The sequence below is a fragment of the Thrips palmi genome, unplaced genomic scaffold (assembly GCF_012932325.1).
Source record: "Thrips palmi isolate BJ-2018 unplaced genomic scaffold, TpBJ-2018v1 HiC_scaffold_2, whole genome shotgun sequence".
Classification (NCBI taxonomy): Eukaryota; Metazoa; Arthropoda; class Insecta; order Thysanoptera; family Thripidae; genus Thrips; species Thrips palmi.
Genome location: NW_023144629.1, coordinates 2,500,683 through 2,519,798, shown reverse-complemented (window position 1 = coordinate 2,519,798; position 19,116 = coordinate 2,500,683). Strand labels below are relative to the sequence as shown.

At 53.1% G+C, this 19,116-nt stretch overlaps 3 protein-coding genes across 5 annotated transcripts in view; 2 read left to right on the top strand and 1 right to left on the bottom strand.

Annotated features, from left to right (window-relative positions):
* Positions 1–128: 128 nt before the first annotated feature.
* Positions 129–1,979, top strand: LOC117647130. Of its 3 annotated transcripts, XM_034388675.1 has the most exons (4): positions 129–787; positions 1,163–1,285; positions 1,639–1,758; positions 1,840–1,979. In XM_034388675.1, the coding sequence occupies exons 1-4, from the start codon at positions 715–717 to the stop codon at positions 1,920–1,922; spliced, it is 399 nt and encodes a 132-aa protein (XP_034244566.1). In that variant the 5' UTR covers positions 129–714; the 3' UTR covers positions 1,923–1,979. The 3 variants fall into 3 exon arrangements, with proteins under 3 accessions (XP_034244566.1, XP_034244565.1, XP_034244564.1); XM_034388674.1 differs by having other exon boundaries at positions 129–1,285; XM_034388673.1 differs by lacking the exons at positions 129–787; positions 1,163–1,285 and having other exon boundaries at positions 1,311–1,758.
* Positions 1,980–5,941: 3,962 nt separating this feature from the next.
* The window catches only part of LOC117646945, a 29,677-nt gene continuing 16,502 nt past the window's right edge, over positions 5,942–19,116 (bottom strand). Inside the window, exons 13-18 of the mRNA XM_034388334.1 lie at positions 18,624–18,740; positions 8,334–8,414; positions 6,746–6,892; positions 6,463–6,591; positions 6,264–6,342; positions 5,942–6,118 (exon numbers count right to left, since the gene is read on the bottom strand). Of these exons, the coding sequence (XP_034244225.1) occupies positions 5,976–6,118; positions 6,264–6,342; positions 6,463–6,591; positions 6,746–6,892; positions 8,334–8,414; positions 18,624–18,740 (696 nt within the window). The 3' untranslated portion in view covers positions 5,942–5,975. The remainder of the gene's footprint in view (positions 6,119–6,263; positions 6,343–6,462; positions 6,592–6,745; positions 6,893–8,333; positions 8,415–18,623; positions 18,741–19,116) is intronic.
* LOC117646947 lies at positions 9,207–18,925 on the top strand. The gene is made up of 2 exons (XM_034388336.1): positions 9,207–9,420; positions 17,953–18,925. Exons 1-2 carry the CDS (start codon positions 9,397–9,399, stop codon positions 18,145–18,147), a joined length of 219 nt encoding a protein of 72 aa, XP_034244227.1. The 5' UTR covers positions 9,207–9,396; the 3' UTR covers positions 18,148–18,925.

The following is a 19,116-nucleotide window of genomic DNA, read 5'->3' as shown; positions in this document are numbered from 1 at the left end:
TTCCTTCCTGCACTGCAACAACACAGAAATGGTTTGCCAGCCTACCCTGCGAACTAAAGGCGCAAGGCAGGTATATGAACCAGGTCACTACTGCGGTTGATTCAGTTGATTGAGGTGTTGTCACCCAAATTTGGGCAAAATAGGATGCTTCTGTTACCTAACGAATCGCGTCATCACTTAAGTTTAGGTCAGGAAACTAACTTGATTCCATACTGGGTAATAACGTGTCCCTCACCATAACGTTGGCGCCATTCCTCGTCCAAAACTGTTGTCGCGATGGACTGAATGAGAAAATTCAAAGATAAGAAATTAAGACACCTTGGGGGTCAGAAAAATGCTCATTACCTCTCTACAGTGTAGACGGCGGCAAAGTAGAGCACGGTGTTGGCGCGGCTCCGCGCAGTTCCCGGAAAGGGTGGCTTGGCGCAGTGCAGCGACGTGTCAGTGGCATGACTGGCCGATTGCCTGCGTTGTGCTTCTTTGTGCGTCTTTGTGCGCGGGGCCGCGTCAGGAACGGGAGCAACCCCTCGCACGCGGCCCGGGGAGGCCCGTGCCTTGCACCGCGCCAAATTCAAACCAGTCCGGGCCGCGCGGGCTCGGCGGCAGGGTCGGGGTTTGTCCGTGGAGAGCGCCGACGGAGGACATGAGGCGACCGCCAAGGGGTGCACCGCACCGCGCGTCGTCTGCTTTGCCTTGACCGAGGTCGTGGCCAGGATGAGGGCTTGGGCTGGCCTTTGCCTTTGCCTCCTTCTCGTCCTGGAGCGTGCAAGCGCCCAGGGCGACCTCGGTGAGTTTCGACGACACAACGTACACACAAAACTTTTGCGTGTACTCAGTACACTCCTCGAATACTCTCATTCCAGGAAAATTCCGCCACGTTGACAGGAGTCTGACAGAAGGTCACTCTCCTTTGAGCATTGCGTCACACTCGTTCGAATGTGAAAAAGCTAATTTATGGCCGATTCACATCCAAACAAGCGACACACAATTCGTAAAGGTGAATGACGTTTTGTCGCGCTCGGTTTAACGTGATGGAACTTTCTTGGAATGAGAGTGATGCAAGTGCTTGTAAGTATACGTGCTTCGAGGAGAAGTGTACTTGCCACGATGTGTGAGCTTGAATGCAACCGAGCGAGACGAGGTTTCTTTGGCTTTCGGTCAGGGCTCGGGGTGGACTGCGACACCAGCGAAGACTGCCGCCTCCACGCGTACTGCGGGCCCGGCAGGGTGTGCGCCTGCAGAGAGACCTACGTGCCCGACAAGGACAACATCACGTGCCTGGCAGGTGCGCCATCAAACTACTTCGTGTGTTTGCAGGTTGAAGCATGCCAGCATGTTGACTCACCCTTGAGCCTACTTGGCATGTTACTTACTCAAAAAGCATGCCTGGCGTGTACACTCCAGGTGGCGCATGCTGGCCAGGTACACCCCATGTACATTGCTGCTAAAGTTCCCCATCTTTGGCATGAAAAACAGAGCAACAGTGTCACATACCTGATTTGGCAAGCACTTGGAGTTGACATGCCAGGCATGCTTCAGGTGGATGGAGTGTTCACGCAGGCATGCTTCAACCTGAAGCCTCACACTGAAGTGGAAGTGCGCAAAGTATCCTTTACAATAGAAGGAAAATCGTTTCAGGCCTCCGGCAAAAGTGCCAGTACGATGACGGGTGCGTGCCGAACGCCTACTGCCGCCACCAGGAGCGGTGCGAGTGCAAGGAGGGCTTCATCCCGACGATGGATCTTCTACACTGCAAAAGTAGGTTGCACGGTCTTCAAAATGGTTCAGTTGGTTTTGGTTAAGATTAACTGTTGCTATGAAATTTGGTGCTTATTGCAGGCAGCGCTCCGTCAGCCATGTGCATACCCGGTTTCGTGTTTTTATTGGATCTTGTTCTTGTTTTGACAAATTTGCAAGTCTGACCACTGTAAAACGTTTCTATGAAATAAATGACGCTTTTCTTGGAAGTGTTTCGGGAGAGAACAAAAAAGGAAATCACACACAACATTTTTGAATGGTACAGTCATTCAAACGTTTATTATTCTTAAAAAATAACATCGACATGTTACAACGAAATGAAAGAAAACTTAACGAAACGTTTTAATCGCAATAAAGACTGCAATTAACATCACAAAATGCTCAAATTGAATTATGATGAGAGCTTGTTTCGGCAAAAGAGGCTTTGGATGATGTGTGCAAGATAAGACCAAAGTTAAGAAAGATATGTGACTTGTCAGGTTCGTGTGTCAGCGTAGCGTACAAGTCACTTTCTTTGTTTCACGAGACTTGTTCAATGTAACATGAATTCAGCTATGCCTCGCGGTACAGATTCCAATCAGCACTGGTGTGGCCAGTGAGAATAATCCCTAACATTTAAAAATATCAGCAAAACCGATTTGTTAAAAAAATAAGAGAGTCGTTAAACACTTTGACGGTAAACTAAACAAACTGAAACACACGTATTTGATTGCCTAATGTTTACACAGACTATTGTAGGTAACAAATAAAATGACGAGGTACAATGACAGGATTGACTTTGTAAGTAACACACAACAGTTTGTTGATGATGAACATACAGAGAACTAAAGTAGCTAATAACACACCCCAGCTTGGAATACTCATTCCCGAAGCTACCCGACGATGCCAAAAAGCAGCGCACACTAACCGGTTACATAGTTATTTGCACGTGGCTAACGTTAGTTTACAAGCACGCGTAAAGTACGTAAAATTAAACACGTAGCTGCGTAAAATTTGAAACATAATTACGTACAGTATTGCAAATATATGATGCAATTACGTATTTAAACTGTGCAAAACTTGAGCATCGCTCGTAAACTTACGTAAGCGTCGTACAATTTAGTACATAACTAGCTGGCGTGCGCAGGCTAGCCCCGGTGTGCAATGTATGCAATGCAGTATGCAGTCCGGAATGTGCGGGACTTTGTCAGTCGTACGCAGCTTAATCTTCCAGGCGCGTCATAATGTCGCACAAAGAGAGAGTGAATAAAATTTTTCATGCTGAAATACTTTCTAACACGTCATGCGAGCCCATGCTTGTAGTCAAAAGTTCCTTCTTGACGATTTTTTTTAAAATGTGAGATTGTTAAGTCAAAGGCGTCTGAGTTCCCGCTTAAGACGCGTGCTTAGTAACGCTCAACACACGGCCAATTTGCAAGCACCCGCCTTAAGCCGAGTCAGCGTTTAAAGGATGTGCTAATATTTATGATGTAACATTTACCGTAAAATTTTCACAAAAGTAATTTGAAAGCGGATTTGGAGAACTCAGAATCGTAGATGTAAGTAGCACGACAATCTCGTCAAAGCATCCCAAACTACTGGCAACGTATTTACACCATGCTCATTCTGGATTTGTTAGGCTCTAAAATGACAACATAGACCATAAGTCAGTTTCACAGTGTTAAAACACAGAAATAATGTAAACGCATAGCATATCCGACGTTAAATTTCGAATCAGATCGGCTACGTTAAAAAAATAAGGCGTGCGATTCATTTATACAGTGTAAAACCATAATTACACTCAAAACAATACTGATATTTATATATGTACAGGTCAAAAGGACCCCTTCGCTAGAGAGAGGGTCGATTAATTTCAACAACAAGAATAAAGCTTCAAGAATTTTGTAAGACTTCAGTTCATTTTGTTATCAGGGCGAACATTTCCGAGAAAGGATACATTTCCCTGACTCGTTTTACAAGTCGTGACGTGCAGATTGGTCAGAGTCTGACTGATCGCAGCCAGAGTCGCCGCCGAGGGTGGTGTTGCCAAAACTTTGCGGAACCCTACACAGCAGCTGTAAAGTTACAGTCTATGTTACGAATTACGATCTCAATACACAAAGCTAGCTTTTTTTTTTTTTGGAAAATCACTCTTGACGTTGGCATGTAAGCCCTTCGACATATATTTCATGTCACAACTATCTGTGTAATAATATGGTTCGTTACTACAGTTTTTGTTGCCTGGGTTAATTGGGTAAATTCTAAACATTTCTATCAGTCGGTTCCACTTGCCCTCTACTTTGGTCAAAGCTATTTTTGTGACTAAAGCCGAGCAGGCGTAAGGCAACATTTTCTCTTTATTTACCCTCTCAAACCGAAGAAACGTATCACATCCACCAATCTCATCTTTCTGTAACAGCGAAGGAGAAGAAGAAAAAGAAGTCTAAGGCATGGTGTAGCGCATCGACATTGCAGTTTAAAAACGCAATCACGTATATGTACACTTTATGTACAGTTTATCATACAGTTCGTAGTTACACGAATCAAAACAATTACCCTTGGTTATTCGACTCTATGATCGACAGAACTTTGCTTCGGTTAGGCTTGAACGGTCCAGAGGATTACATAACTGAAAATAGCTAAACTCGACTCATGGCTGAATTTTGGTCAACTCGGTAAGAGGAAAACACAATATTCTCTATTGGCACAATGCTATCAGGGTCTCAGAAATCAAGACCCTGCGATGACCGTCGTCTTTCTTTGCCGAGCAAATCTCTTTTGATTGAAGAAAGAAAGTGGAGGAGGTTCAATAATGATTTCCTACTCTTCTCAGCAATACACTGTGCTTGGCCTTTCCCTCCTTACGAACGGGAGTGGTTCTACTTTCGAAGCAGGCGGCGTCCCTCAACAACAAAATCAGAGCGGAATGTAAACATTGGCACAGAAACAGCAATCAAGCAGGCATAGAGGTTGTCCGGAAGCCAAGTTCACGCCTCGAGGGTTGGCAACACTGCTGGAAACAAGTTGTACTGGAAATGTACGGAGGCTTCGTTTTTCAAAACATTGTTTTAATTTATCTCCCGGAAACTCAAAAAAAGAAGAAACAGTAGGTTTTTGATTCCCCTTGATATGAGGCACCTTTTCTTTCAATAATTTCTCCAGGACTTTCCAAGGTTTCACAACAGTGTACCTAACTCTCACGGGCAACTTAAACTACCTGACACCATTCGTGACTTTTCATTACCCCTTTCCGCCGCGAGAAAGGGGCCAGTCGTCTAACCAAGGTTTGTGACAATAAGCTTCAACAACGGCAAACAACAATAACAAAACTTAACGCTATACAGTCCAGAGTCCGCGATACAGATCTCTTCAAAAATATCACTCTTTCTTCATCACTTTTGACTGGGGGGCATCACTTTGACCGAGTGAGTTCAGTCGTAGCGGTACCTGCCGCTACTGCCCTGGCCGTGCCCGCGGCTGCCGAGGTAGGGGCTGGGCTCGGCGCTGCGGCTGCCTTGGTGGCCGTACAGTGGCTCTCCGCGGCCGTCCCTGCCGGCGTAGGTGCTGCCCCGCGCACTGTGGTTGCCGTAGACGCTGCCGTGGCCGCTGCCGTGCGCGCTGTGGCCGCCGTAGAGGCTGCCGTGGGCGCTGTGGCCGCCGTAGGTGCTGCCGAGATCGTCCTGGTGGCCGTGCAGGCCGTGCCGCTGGTCGTAGGGGCTGAGCCTGGACCGAGAGTGGTCGGCGTAGCCGTCGCCGTGCCGCTGGTGGGAGTAGGAGCCGCTGGGCCCCGCGCGGTCCGCGCTGTAGGCGCGCTCGTGGCCGTACGCGCGGTCACCACGGTCGGCGTTGTAGGCGCCGCCCTGCGTGTGCGGCCGCCGGCTGTACACGAGCTCCGCCGTGTAGGCGCGCTCGCGCTCCTGGTTGGCCAGCTCCCGCGGCGTGTAGCGCTCCTGCTGGCGCTCGAGGACGTGATCTTGGACGTGTTCCTGGTGCAGTTCGTGTTCCTGGTGGTGGCGGTGTTCCTGGTGGTGGTGATCCTGGTGATGGCGTTCCTGGTGGAGGTGCTCCGGGTTGTCGGTGTAGTCCGTGTAGGCGCCGTGGTCTTGCGTGGCGGTGTGGGTGGGGGAGTGGGTGTTTGGGGCGCTGCGAGGCTGGGCACTGAGGCCAGGCACGGGGTGTGGCACGCACAGAGGCGCGTGCCCTAGGGGTGCCGGCGTCCCAGACCTCGCAGCGTCGTGTTATCCTTCCAGGAATATGAGTGCTGTCGGCTTGGGCTCGAGGTTCGACTTCTTGGCCTCGATCACTAGGAACTCGATCTCGCCGCGGTCGCGGCGCGCGAAGGACTCGGCGATCATCCTCGCCACGTCCTGGTGGTGCATGGCTGCGGGCAGAGAGGAGGTTGTCACGGTTCGTCGCTCCAGAGTGCCCCTAGGAGGCAGGCAGCCCAACGTGCCGCGGTGCACGCTGGGCGCCGTACTGGCCGGGCGCGCTGCGCTTCGCTGCGCTTCGCTGCGCGTGATACTCACACTCCACGCGGTGGCCGTCCACTTCCAGGATGAGCTGGCCCACCTCCAAGCCGCCGGCCTCGTACGCCGCGCCGTGCTCCTGCGGCACACGAAGCAACACATGTCCATGTCTGAGATCTCTCCTGCACTCTTGCGGCAACGCCCCATGAGTGCGAGAGAGGCATCGCGACAAAGGATGCTGTCAAGGCGAGGCACTCACGTGGATGTTGATGATGCGCGGCAGCGGGTGCCTGGTGTTGGCGCCGCCTTCGATGGCGATGCCCAGCAGCGGCTTGTTCTTCCGCACCGTGATGCGCAGGTTGCCCAGCTGGTCGGCCACCACCATCGCCTGCGTCATGGTTTATAAACATTAATTATTTGTACATTTCTTTAGGTCCTTAGGACATGGGTCCTTAGGACATGGGTCCTTAGGACATGGGTCCTTAGGACATGGGTCCTTAGGACATGGGTCCTTAGGACCTAGTGGTAAATGAAAGACCTACCGCCTCCGCCTCCCTGCTGGCATCGTCGTGGGCCTGCCGGCCGAGCCCCAGCCTCTGCATTGAGTGGTGGCGGCGCATCACGGGGTCCGTCTCCAGCAGCTCCTGGTCCTCCTTCATGTCGAAGCTGCGGCCCAGCTTGTGGGGGAGCTGTGGACACGGAGCGAGCGGCTTGAGGGACACACCTCGACACTCAAAAATGGCTACAATGCATCGACTTCATAAACTACAAAGGAAATGAAGGCATTGTGGCATTGATTCGTATTATAAAAGAATCCTTCGTTTTGCGAAGAAATGCTTCGTATGAGGTAAAATGCTTTGCGGAGTATTGAGAACAACTGCTTTGAATTGATGAAGAAATCCTTCGCACTATGAGGAAATGTTTCATAGACAAAATCGTTCGAAATGTCAAGAAATGATTCATAAATAGTATGAATTACTCAAAAAAGAAATGGTTTACATTACGATGGATTTTTCTTCAAAATGCGGAGCATTAATTCGTAGATTTTAAAACGCTTTCGTTTTCTTCGTATTGCGAAGCGATGCCTCGTAGACAGTTCACTGCAAAGTAGGGTAGACAGGAAAAAAAGGATGGGTCTGTGCTCCTGAGTTGCTTCGCGCGGTCCGACCTCGGATATCCCAGCGGCGTCCCTGGCCACCCTTTCCCAACCATACAGGAGTGCAGGTTCCGACTCTTGGATCAAGAACGACCCTTCGGTACGCCTGGAAAACGGAGTGGCCGAGACAAGCAAGACTTTATCCGATCCTCCATAATGACGTCTCTCAACGGACCACGCATTTATTAATGATGTTTTGAGGTTAGTAATAATTCGATTAATGATAATGACAGTTTCAAAACCTGTTCTTTACACGGCGCATTATTGGTGCAGAGTGATTGTGCACGTTGTGACAGCAAAAACCTCTGTTGTGTCATTTTTTAGTGCTGCATTAGCACTCTTCTTGAAAAAAGGAAAAGTCTACAATACTATACTACTTGAGTATTTTCAAAAGGGTGCATCAGAGCAACATTTTACACCTCAATCTAAATAGGTGCCGAGAGGTATGATCTATGTTTTAAAAGGAAAAGAAAGAGCAAAAAAAACAATAATGATTTAAGGTTTATTTTTAAAATTATCTATCGCGGTTACAACAGCGAAGCTAATGTAGTGTCTGCTCTTCTACAGTGCCTGGAAGACTTTATACTGTGTCTAGAACTCATACAGTTTTGTTTACCACTATAGTGCGGAAATGTTACTGCCACTAGAGTATACCTTGCGATCGCTATTGCACTACTTCAAAGTTCAAACTAGGATAAATCAATCGGGATTTTGGAAATGATTTAACTATGTCTCTAAATTTGCTTTGCGTGGAAGTTGGAGCTGCCATGGTTCATAAGAAGGTGCGGCTGGAAATTGCGAAAAAGGAAAGGAAAAAAATACCATAAATGGTCATGCCAAAAACTACCCTTGAATGGTATTACGCTAGCTAAAGTCTGTTGGTGACAGAATGGAAACAGCGTGCAGGTCGACAATATACATGATGCATTTCGGCGCTCCGTTCTAAGTGCAGCGATTTGTTGAAACAAACTTACAAGAGGACTCCCCCAGTACCATGACTTGACTTTCTGAGTCCAGCCACCCAAGTGCGAACGCAGGCCCTCCAAGTAGCCGGGCTGAAAACCGTTTGCAAAGTTGAGGAATACACTAGTCTAGAGAGGACACAGTAACTACAATGCATGGGACTAGCAGTGTCTACTAGACAAGGGCTACACTCAACCCACAGTATACACCACGACGCTACAAATCTGTCCACAACTCTAGTCAATAGTCTACATAGAAACGACTCCTAACTATCCTAGACGAGGATTTCTTATACAAGGATACAAGGGGGCCTTGTTTTTCTACCTAGTATACACCCCAGAAAAAAAACTCATACCGATAGAGACATATTTCTTCAAGGGAAGACGTGAGTAAGTGAGAGAACTTCATTTGTGCTTGTTGTGCAGGCACGATCCCAGCATTTTGTCGTCTCCAACGGTACGAGATTTTTTTCCGAAGGTGTATGAAAAACTAAAGAGGTTTCACGTTTTATAACAACTGCTGTACATAATAACTCCGGTCCTGTCATGGGACGACAACAACATCAACAACAAAAACAAATTAGGTAATGTTGAGGTGTCACTCCAAATGAACCGGGAGCACGAGTCCTCGGCCGAGTCCGACGTCCAGACGCCCAGAAGCGACGAGCAGCTAGGACCCGTCTGTCCGGGGAGACGGACCGGGACCAGGAGGAGGGGGAGGGGGGACAAAGAGAGAGGAAGAGAAGGAGAAGCGGGGCCGCGGTGCGCTTCGGGGAAGCGGCGGGGCAGGGGGGGCGGGCGCCTCTCCAGGTCAGCGGGAGGGGAATGGGAAGGGGGCGGGAAGGGGGGGCGGGGCGGAGGGGCCATCTGCCGGCCGCCGCGGTGAGGGGCTCAGTTGTTGTCGTGCGTTAGACAGCCGCGCATCTCGTGTACTCGCGGTCTCGTCCCTGGTCGTCGTCCCTACTCGTCATTTTCGCACTGCCTATCCAAGGGCAGTATCGCTGTCCGAAACTTGGGTTTCAAAAGAGAGAGAAGACAGGACAGAGTCAAGCTGAGTGCAACCAGTGCAGTCGCCATGAGTCGAAGCAGCAGTCCCCAGGTGAGGCTCTTCTGTCTGGCTTTATCACTCAAGATTAGTTTTCAGGATCTAAGAAGGCTTGGATTGCTTCTTTCCGTCGCGGCTACTACTGCTCTTGCTGCTGCTGTTGTTGTTGTTGACGAAATGAATTTCGAAGCTTAGTACACTCTTTCATTTTATTTTTTATTCTTTCAGTCCAATTGTTTTCAAAGACAAGTTTGTTTTGACTCAAGAACACTCAAGCTGGACCCCCTTTTTTGCTTAGCACATATACATGGTGATCCCAAGGAAAAGCTATGCAAGTTAATTCGAGACGTTAGAAGTCTCGGGATGCGCGCATCGCTATTCTGGCTTCGGGTGGAAATAATCTTTGTTCGAATCGCACGCCTGAGCCGTGTCGCGTTAGTCTAAGCGTCCTGGTTGGTGTGCGTGCCGCACGGAGAGCGGATGCGTTGTGTGTGTGTGTGTGTGTGTGTGTGTGTTGTGTTTGTGTTTGTGTGTGTGTTGGTGTGTGTATTGGTGTGTGTATTGGTGTGTTGGTGTGTACGTGTGTGTGTCCCTTGCGTGTTGCGCACGCGGCAAGCCGACGGCAAGCGCACGGGGCGTTCCGTTAGCGCGGTCCTCGAGGGAAGTCGAGGGAAGGACGCTGCGCGGCGCCGCGGCCGTGACAGGCTGCGTGACAAAATGACAAAAGCACGCGACCTCCGCGGGGCGACGCGGCGACGCGGCGACGCGGCGTGTCACCACGAACAAGGAGCATGGCGCCAGGCGAACCGGGGCGCCGCCGCAGCAATCGAACTCGGACCTCGGGGACGCTGGACGCTCACTGTCAAAATTTGTTGCCACTTTATGACAAAAACGAAACCGAAACCCCAACTCAGCCCTGACTTCTACAACCCAACCCAGAACCGATCCCCGGCTTGGACGACCTTTTTTTTTGCGGTGGCTGTGGCGGCTAATCCACGGCGATCCGAACGGGAAGGCTCATTGCAGTGAATGCGATTAGCGGATTTCAGCCACCATGTGTGTGACTAGCCTAGCCTCGCGCGGGGTGCGTCCTAACGGGCTGGCCGCGCGGATTGGAGCCGACGGCAGGCAGCAAGGCTGTGATTCCGAGAGTCTCGCTCCGTCTCTCTCGCACTCATGGGGCGTCCCGTTAAGGTGCGAGAGAGACAGCGCGACGAAAGCGACTCTCGGGATCAGTCAGCGAGCAAGGCGGCGCGGCCCCGGCGACGGCAACCCGCGGCGACGGATGGCACACTTGCTGGTCCCCCCCGGCTGGTTCCCACAGTGTGGAGCCCACAGTGTGGGCCCACACGGCCCGCACCGAGTAGTGGCCGTCAGGACGTAAGCACACCGTAAAGGACCGCCAACGGGACTTGTAAAACAGCGCGACGTGCGGGGCCCGGCCGCCTGGGGAGGGGAGGAATCGTTTGCGGGACGTATTTACACGGAAAGAAAAAAGTTTCGGTTTGGGTTTAGGCCCTGTCGATAGGCTGTGCCTCAGGCTGACTTCCGATTGTCACGATCGATTGATCCCCGGTCACCTCCAGGGGCGTTATTGCCACGAGCAGGATGGTTGCTAACCACAATCACGAAAAATAGTCACCACGACCAGATTTCATCAGCAGCCAACCTATTCTGATTTCGAAGATGACCATGCCTTTTTTCGTGTACCAGCTTTATTTTTACCACGGTAATGGTGATGATGGTGGTGGTGGCGATGTTGGTGGTTACCACGGCGTTGCCGGCCAGGTTGGGCGGGCATATGCGCGATGCCCTACCCAGGAAGTTGGTCGGATGTCATGGACCTTTATGAGCTGCCGTCAATCTAAACGACCCGTGCGCGCGTGCGCGGTGGGCACGGCAGGGCACGGCGGAGCACGGCACGGCAGGGCACGGCGGTCGCGACAAAATACGTCTGGGATCCTTGGGAGGACCTTCGGTGGCTGCTCGGCGGCGACGCACGGCACGGCATGGGCACGGCACGGCACGGCGCGGCCCTTGCATGACTCATCCGGCTCGCGGCGCTCCTGACCTTTCCAACGCATCGCCGCCAGGACCACCGGCAGGACGAACAAGGCGCGCTTTCGTCGCTCTGTCTCCCTCGCACTCACGAAGCGCCCCGCAGGGGTGCGAGAGAGACAGAGACTGTTCGGATTCGGCGTGCAGGACCGCCAACCTCTGGGAACGCCGGCGACCCGGGACCGGGAAGTAGGCAGGGACTGTGGCAGGGCCGCATAGCCAGCCAGTCAAAGCCGTCAAAACACATGTAATGATAGGGGTTCCTCCTGGAAGTCTGGAAGTCTGGACGGCCAGGACCGGCGGCAAAGGCGTTATGTCGGTAAACGCTTCCCCCTTCGCGTACTGCGAATAATGGAACAACAGACTCCCGTGCCGGTGCGATGACGTGGGACGAATCAATCTTCGGGTGGAGTCACCGCGGTATTCTCGGGAAAGGAAAAATTTGAACACGCGGGGCGCAAACAACGCACCGACGCACGAACACACACGCACGCATCTCTCTCTCTCTCTCTCTCTCTCTCTCTCTCTCTCCCTCACAGTAACACGTACACAAACACATCACACGGACACACACACACACACACACACACACACACAAACACACGCACAGTGTTAGCGGGACGCTGTGTTTCAATGTCCTGGTTACACGGGGAACTATTAAAGCGTTTTTTTGTCTCTCTCTCTTTCTCGTTATTCCGGCCCGACGTGCTTTACGCCAAAATGTCGGCGACCCTTCCCGCGCCGCGGAGCGAGGCAGGCGGTGCCCCGCTGTGGGCGCCCCTCGCTCTGTCTCTCTCGCACTCGCGGAGCGTCCCGTAAGGGCGCGAGAGAGACAGAGCGAGACTCTCAGTCGGCAGGCAGCCACGGGTCCAAAGGTCAAGCGACAAAGGGGAAGCGAGAGACTCGCACCGGCGTTACATCGTGTCTGGAGAGGGGGGAGGGGAGGGAGGGAAGGGAGGAAGAGGGGGGGGGGAGGAGGGAAGGGAGGGAGAGGGGAGAGGGGAGGGAGGCGACGAGGTTAACACGCCTGATCTCGGCCTCTTTGCGCGGCAAAAAAAGGCCAGCCTGATCGGAACCCGTGATACTATTGGCGCTCATCGGCAAAGAATGAGAATAATAACAATAATCCACGCCATAAAAAAGGGGAAAAAATACATCGCTCCGCGCGCGTCCTCGTCCCTTTAATAGTTTCTCAGAGATTTTTTTTTATTTTTATGCCTTAAGTGCCGCACGCGTTAGAGAAGCGCGCCCAGGAGACTGGGAGTCGTTTTCGTCGCTCTGTCTCTGCAAAACGCGTCCGGGATTTTGACCGCCTCCACCGGTCTTCTGGCGCACTGTCGGCCGGGCAGCCCCATGGGCCGGACGGACAACGCGCCGCGACGCGCGAAAGAAAGAAAGAAAGAAAGAGAGGCGTTAGAGGAAATTTATTTACGGTGCCGAACAATGCAACAAACAAGCGGGAGTCGCGGCGAGCGTGCGTGTCTGAACGAGGGGGAGAGAGAGAGAGAGAGAGAGAGAGAGAGAGAGAGAGAGAGAGAGAGAGAATTACTACAGTTCTCATGAGAGATGAGGGAGCGAGAGATAAGGCGGCGTGTCACACCGTCCGCTCGGTCCGCTCGCGTGGGAGTGAGACCGCGCTAACGCCGCGCTAACGCCGCGCTAACGCCGCGGGGCCGTGGGGAGCGACCACGCGGAGGGCTCGCGGGCCACCCAGACTGACTCCGAGAGTCGTTTCCATCGCTCTGTCTCTCTCGCATCTGCACGGGACGAGTGCGAGAGAGACGAACACGCCTTCCTGCCGGGTTGAGTCCGCCGCCTGGAGAACGGGAAAGTTAGATCATCTGCTGGCCGCACCGCGCCGCACCGCGCACTCGCTCCACACGGCCGTACAAGTCTCCAGGAAGCGAGGCAGGAGGAACTGCCGGGCCAGTGGCAGCCCAGCCGGTGGCAGCCCAGCCGGTGGCAGCCCAGCCGGTGGCAGCCGAGCCCGCCACAGTGGGCCGGAAGACCGGTGGACCCGGTCAAAACCCCAAACGCGTATTCAGAGTCGCGAAATGGGACTCGAACCGAACGTGTGACCCCACCAATGGATTCCTCTCGGAACGAGCAATCCATTGGTGGGGTCACACGTTCGGTTCGAGGCTCTTTAGCGACTCTGGAGCTTGAAACGCGTCAAACGACTCTCAGAATCAGTCTGCTGGTCTGCTGAGGGCCGGAGTCCTCGGCGGCTCCGCAAAGTGCAACAGCGCGCCGCAGACAGTGTGGCAGGAAAGGATTTAAAATGACTCCCCTCCCCCCCCTCCCCTCCCCTCCGCGGTGCCTCTCGTTTCGGCTCCGTCCGCAGAGAAGACCGCTTTAGTAGCGGCGAAGGATCAGGTTTCGGCGCGCAGTCTGGGGTAACGACCTTAACACTGCAGGGCGCGGAAAGAGGGGGGGGGGAGGGGAGGGGGGCAGGGCCGTCAGGGATGAGTTGTTGGCCGCGCTGTCGTCGGGGTAATCACATTTCTGTCAATCTGAGGAGGCCCACGCGGATCTGTATTTGCCGTTGTGTGTGTGTGTGTGTGTGTGTGCGCGCGCGCGCGCGTGCGTGTGTGTGTGCGTGTGTGTGGTGCGTGTGTGGGTGGTGCGTGTAGGGATTTTCGGTGCGTGTGTGTATTTGGTCTGGGCGTGTGTGTGACTCCCCGAGCGAGTATGCGTGTGTGTGTGCCTGTGTGCCTGTGTGCGCGGTTTACTGGTGGATCTTCCTTTGTCGGTAGCGCCCTTGTTACTGGCCGGCCATCATTACGGCGGACCATCAATGCTCTCTCTCTCTCTCTCTCTCTCTCTCTCTCTCTCTCTCTCTCTCTCTCTCTCTCTCTCTCTCTCTCTCTCTCTCTCTCTCTCTCTCGCAGTGCGTGTGTGTGTGTCCCCATCTGGGTGCGATAGGTCCGTCATGATGAGCCATGGGGCATAGACGCGAGTGCGTCCACTGCTAGCCAGGCCAGCACGCCGTGCCGGAGGGCCTGAAGCAGTCGTTTCCAACACGGCAAGGCACGGCAAGGCACGGCACAGCGCGCCCCAACCCCGCAAAGCCTTCTGCCCCACGACCCACTTTGCCTTATCCGAACTAACCTCAACTCTCTGGCGACCGCACAGGCAGCCCGCCAGCAGCTATCAGCCTACAGTGCCAAGCGGCTCTTTTAAGAAAAAGGAGTACAGCACTGGTGGAAAAAAGTACAGACATTATTGTTTGTAAAAAAAATATTGTACATAAACGTAAAATATTTAGCGCTTTAGCGTGTCGTAATCCAGCTGCACGGAGAGACGTGGCACCAGAATCACGAACGCCTTTTTGTCATTTCCACAGTGTGGCCGTGGTCAATGGCGTGACCCACACACGTGGAGTCGGCGGCGAGGTCACTCGAGGCGAGAAAGCCATTGAGGAGTAAAGTGTAGCGACAGCGCCCCATGGCGGCAATGAGCAGTGGAAACAACAAAAACAAAAAGCAAACAAAAAAACATTACATCTCCCTGCCGCGCGCCTTTCAGGTTACCTTTTTCCTTTACCTTTTACTTTTTTTTCGTTTTCAAGGAAAGGCCGCTTTGAAGGGCCGGTCCAGGGTCACACTCTCTTTCTCAATAACCCTTTCTCCCTTTGGTAGGGCCCGCCCCGCCCTATACTTTACGCCACTCTGGCGGGGCGGGGCGGGGCGGGGCGCGATGACCCGACACATGTCATCATCACTGGAGAAAGTGACGACTGCGGGGGGCGTACCTCCAAAAACACGCTTCGTCATTCACCGAAAAAAAGGCAACTTTTTCGACTTTTGTTTTTGGAAGTGTGCCTTATTTCCGAATGTCTGCATCCGGCTCCGCCCGGCCGGCCGGCGCGTCCGCCCGCCGCCACCATTGAGCAGCAGGACACAGGACACGGCGACGGTGCGATGAGATTTGGGGGGGGGGGGGGCGGGGGCGGCGGAGTGACCCATTTACCCATGCAGGCGTGCGCCGCAACAGCTGTACCGTCGCAGCTGCAACGCCCGCCGACTGCGTCACTCTCACTCCCACACCGTCGCCGGCCGGACGCCGCACATGATCCTGCCTGGCGCAGGTTCAAATCCCCGCACCGGCGGCTCCGTTTTCCTTCTCTCTTTTTTTTCCAATCTGCCACGCGCAAAGCCCCCGTATCGGCTCGTGTGGGTATCGGGATGCAGTTCGGGCCACCGCGGACACCATCACCTCATCGACATCACCATCGTCAACACTACCACCATCACCACCACCGTAATCCTCAAGTACACCATCACCACCACTACAACCATCGCAATCACCACCAACGCCACCACTTTAGCCCGACGTCGACGGCTCACATCGGCCAAATTGTGCGCCTCTTGGACCTTCCTGTCGAGGCCCGCTCTGCGCGGCGCGGCCACCCACAAAGCGAGAACCCGTTTACGTCCCCCCTCCCCCTCCCCCCTTCCGCGCCGCCGCGGCCGAGCCGAGGGAGTAGCACCGGAGTGATCGGATGCGATAAACACTATTCGCTCGGCTCGTCAAGGCGCATCCACGCCTGCACAGGGCCCGACCGGGCCGAGCCGAGCCGAGCCGAGCCGAGCCGGCCGCGGAGCGACGACGTTGTGGATGACGCGGCCACGGCACTGTAGGCTAGGGACCGAGGGATCCCGAGCGCAACGCACAGCAAGTAGACCAGTCGCCGAACCCCAGTAGGGTGACCTCGAACGTTGCCCCCAGAAAAGTCGTTTCTAAAATCGAAGTAAGTCACTCGCGACAAGTGAATTTCCCCGCATGTTTGAAAATAATTCCATATTGTGTGTGCTGTGACTCTATCGTACTCGTGGGAAGACCGGTGGAGGCGGTAAAAATCCCGGACGCGTTTTGAGCTCCAGAGTCGCTAAGTGGGACTCGAACCGAGCGTATGACTCGAGTCTCATCTAGCGACTCTGGAGCTCAAAACGCGGCTTTGGCCGCCAGCGCCGGTGTTCTGGCCCACTGTCTGTCACAACGCGTCTCACTGCCGAGAGATAACGCCGCCCGGCTCTCCAAATCGCGACCCCCAATGCCATCGCGTCGCTCGCGTCGCTCGCCCGGCTCCAGGTGGCTGGGTTGCTCCACAGCGCGACAGCAAACGGCTACCTTTTTTGTCCTTTCCAGTTTTCCCCTCGTTTTTGGAATCACTTATTTTTTTTGCGGATCATTTTTGGCAGTGGACCGCCGCGGGTCGTCTTGCTCCGCGGGCCGCCGAACGCTAACGAGGCTCCGGGAGGGCCAACTTCCAAAATATTTACTGTCCGACAAAAACATCTATGTGGTGCAATAAATTATGAGTGTACAGGATAGTGTACAGCGAATGGTCAGTTCCAAGTTACGGTCAGTTCCATGAAACGGTTCAAACGCCCCGAAACACACAAGCGGCGAGCGATCCCGGACAACGACGGCCCGTGGCTGAGTCAGCATCAAGACGGCGTGGGCGAGCACCGCACTCACACACACACACACGCACGCACACGCACCGCTGGCGGGAGGGCCGGCCGCATTATGGGAGCAGCCGAGCCGAACCAAACTGTAATAAGGATGCGTCGAGCCGACCCAGGAAATGCGGAAGCGTCGCTCATGCACGCTCGCCGGGCGCACGCACGCACACACACGCACACGCACACACACACACACACACACACACACGCACTACACACACGCACGAGCCGGACTCACGCACGCAGAACTAGCTTCCGATTCGCCAACACTGGGATGTTTGGCCGACGCAACAACTTTTTCCGACACTTTTTAAAGATTTTTGGTGTCGACATTCTGCCTTATGTGGCCCAGAAGGGAGAGGGGCGGGGGGGAGGGTGGAGAGAGAGAGAGAGAGAGAGAGAGAGAGAGAGAGAGAGAGAGAGAGAGAGAGAGAGAGAGAGAAAGAGAGAGAGAGAGACTTTCTGGCCAGCACGGGGCATCACGGGGAGGTACTAATTGCCGAGTCAACAACAACAACAACACGTCGCAGCCAAATCGGCATCGTGACTTTTCCACCAGACACCATAATCCGAGCGGCAGCGGGCCGATTGCGAAGTGCTTTCGTCGCTCTGCTGTCTCTCTCGCACCCCGACGGGGCGCCCCACGAGTGCGAGAGAGACCGACCGACGAGAGTTATACTCGGAATGGGTATCTGCTGGGCGCTATCGCGCCGCCACTGTAATTCTCCTACCGATTTGCAGCGCAGCTTGGCCCAGCGAAAAGCCCTTTCAGCCGCTCTTTTTTTTTGGTTTTATCTTTCAGCCAATTCTAGCCTACTTCCCATTTTGTTCTGTTTTTTTTCGGCCCCTTCTGAACAACGTCCCATTTTGTTGTGTTTTTTCAGCCCCATCTGACTGACGTCCCATTTTGTCGAGTGTTTTGGCCCCTTCTGACCAACGTCCCATGCTTTTTCGGCCCCTCCTGACTAACGTTCTATTTTGTCGTGTTTTGGCCCCTTTTGACTGACGTCCCTTGTATTCGTCTTCTCAGCCCCTTCTGACCATCCTGTGTTTGCAGGTCCGCGGCATGGAGTCCTGGCTGACGGACGTGAAGCGCGTTCGGATCCCCCGGCCCAAGTTCGGGTCGCGCTGCCCCGCCGAGCCCCCCAAGGACTACTGCGAGGAGGACAAGACCAAGCGCGGGCCCCTCGACCTGGCCGCCCTGGGCAAGGCCACCGAGGACCTGCGCCGCGCCATACAGGACAAACTATGAGCGGCTCAGCAAATCAACGAAGATTAAAAAAAAAAGAAACAGGCTGTGCTCTTAGTTTTTAAGTTGTAAATAGGACCGTCTATGTATCAAAAGGTGTCGAAGGAATGTCAGTGAGCGGAGTGACGAAAGGACAGCCCCTCGGCAGGAAACTAGTGACTGACTCATGTCGGTTCGACGTCGTTTTGGAAAGAGAACGTTTTAAAGTGTGATGGCTGCGAGCTCCCCATGAAGACTTTGCTGTCGTGTATTTATAGTTTTAGATTTACTTTTGTATTTCTCTCTAGACGCCTCATAGGGCGCGCATTATTGTATCTAGTTTACGTTCCACATACTGTCACTCCATATGCGGCTTTAAATATTCTGCTCATACTCCCACAAAAGAAGAAATAAAATATCTTTTTTAAAAATCGGGAAATGAAAAGTAAAATCTTTGGAAAACCACGAAAGAAAAAGAACCCTGTTGACAGTCTACTTACCATTCGAGAGTCGTCGAAGCTGTCATCCTGCAGCCTGGTGATGGAACCGGAGAGGGAGTTTTCGGGGCTCGAATGTCTTCGGCCGCGCAACTTTTCTCCGTCCAGACTGCCGTAATCCTGGAGAAAAGGTGCAAGTTTGCTTCATCAAAGCTCTGCGACCCGCGGCGCGAGAACGGACAATCAATCGGTATGTGTCTGGCAGCCGCCATAAATTTGCCCAAAATGTTTCATTTTTCTGTCCCATTTTTTTCTTTAAGAAGTTAAATGGAGGTTTAGAGCTCCTGCTGTGTAAAAACAAAAGAAACCAAAGAAAAAAAAACAAAGAAAAACACGAAAAAAATCCCTGGCGGGAATTTATTGGCTGCTGGAGTTATACCTTTGTTGTCGTTTTAGTATATTTTACAATTTAATTATTGGAGGAAAACAGTAAGGAACGGCCACTCAAGGAGGAAGCAACGCTTTTTTTTTTTTTTTTTTTTTTTTTTTTTTTTTG

Coding starts and splice junctions, on each gene's coding strand:
- LOC117647130 (XM_034388673.1), top strand. CDS start 1,363: ATGTTACTTACTCAAAAAGCATGCCTGGCGTGTACACTCCAGGTGGCG. Junction 1,759..1,839: donor GGATCTTCTACACTGCAAAA/GTAGGTTGCACG, acceptor TGCTTATTGCAG/GCAGCGCTCCGTCAGCCATG.
- LOC117646947 (XM_034388336.1), top strand. CDS start 9,397: ATGAGTCGAAGCAGCAGTCCCCAG. Junction 9,421..17,952: donor GTCGAAGCAGCAGTCCCCAG/GTGAGGCTCTTC, acceptor CTGTGTTTGCAG/GTCCGCGGCATGGAGTCCTG.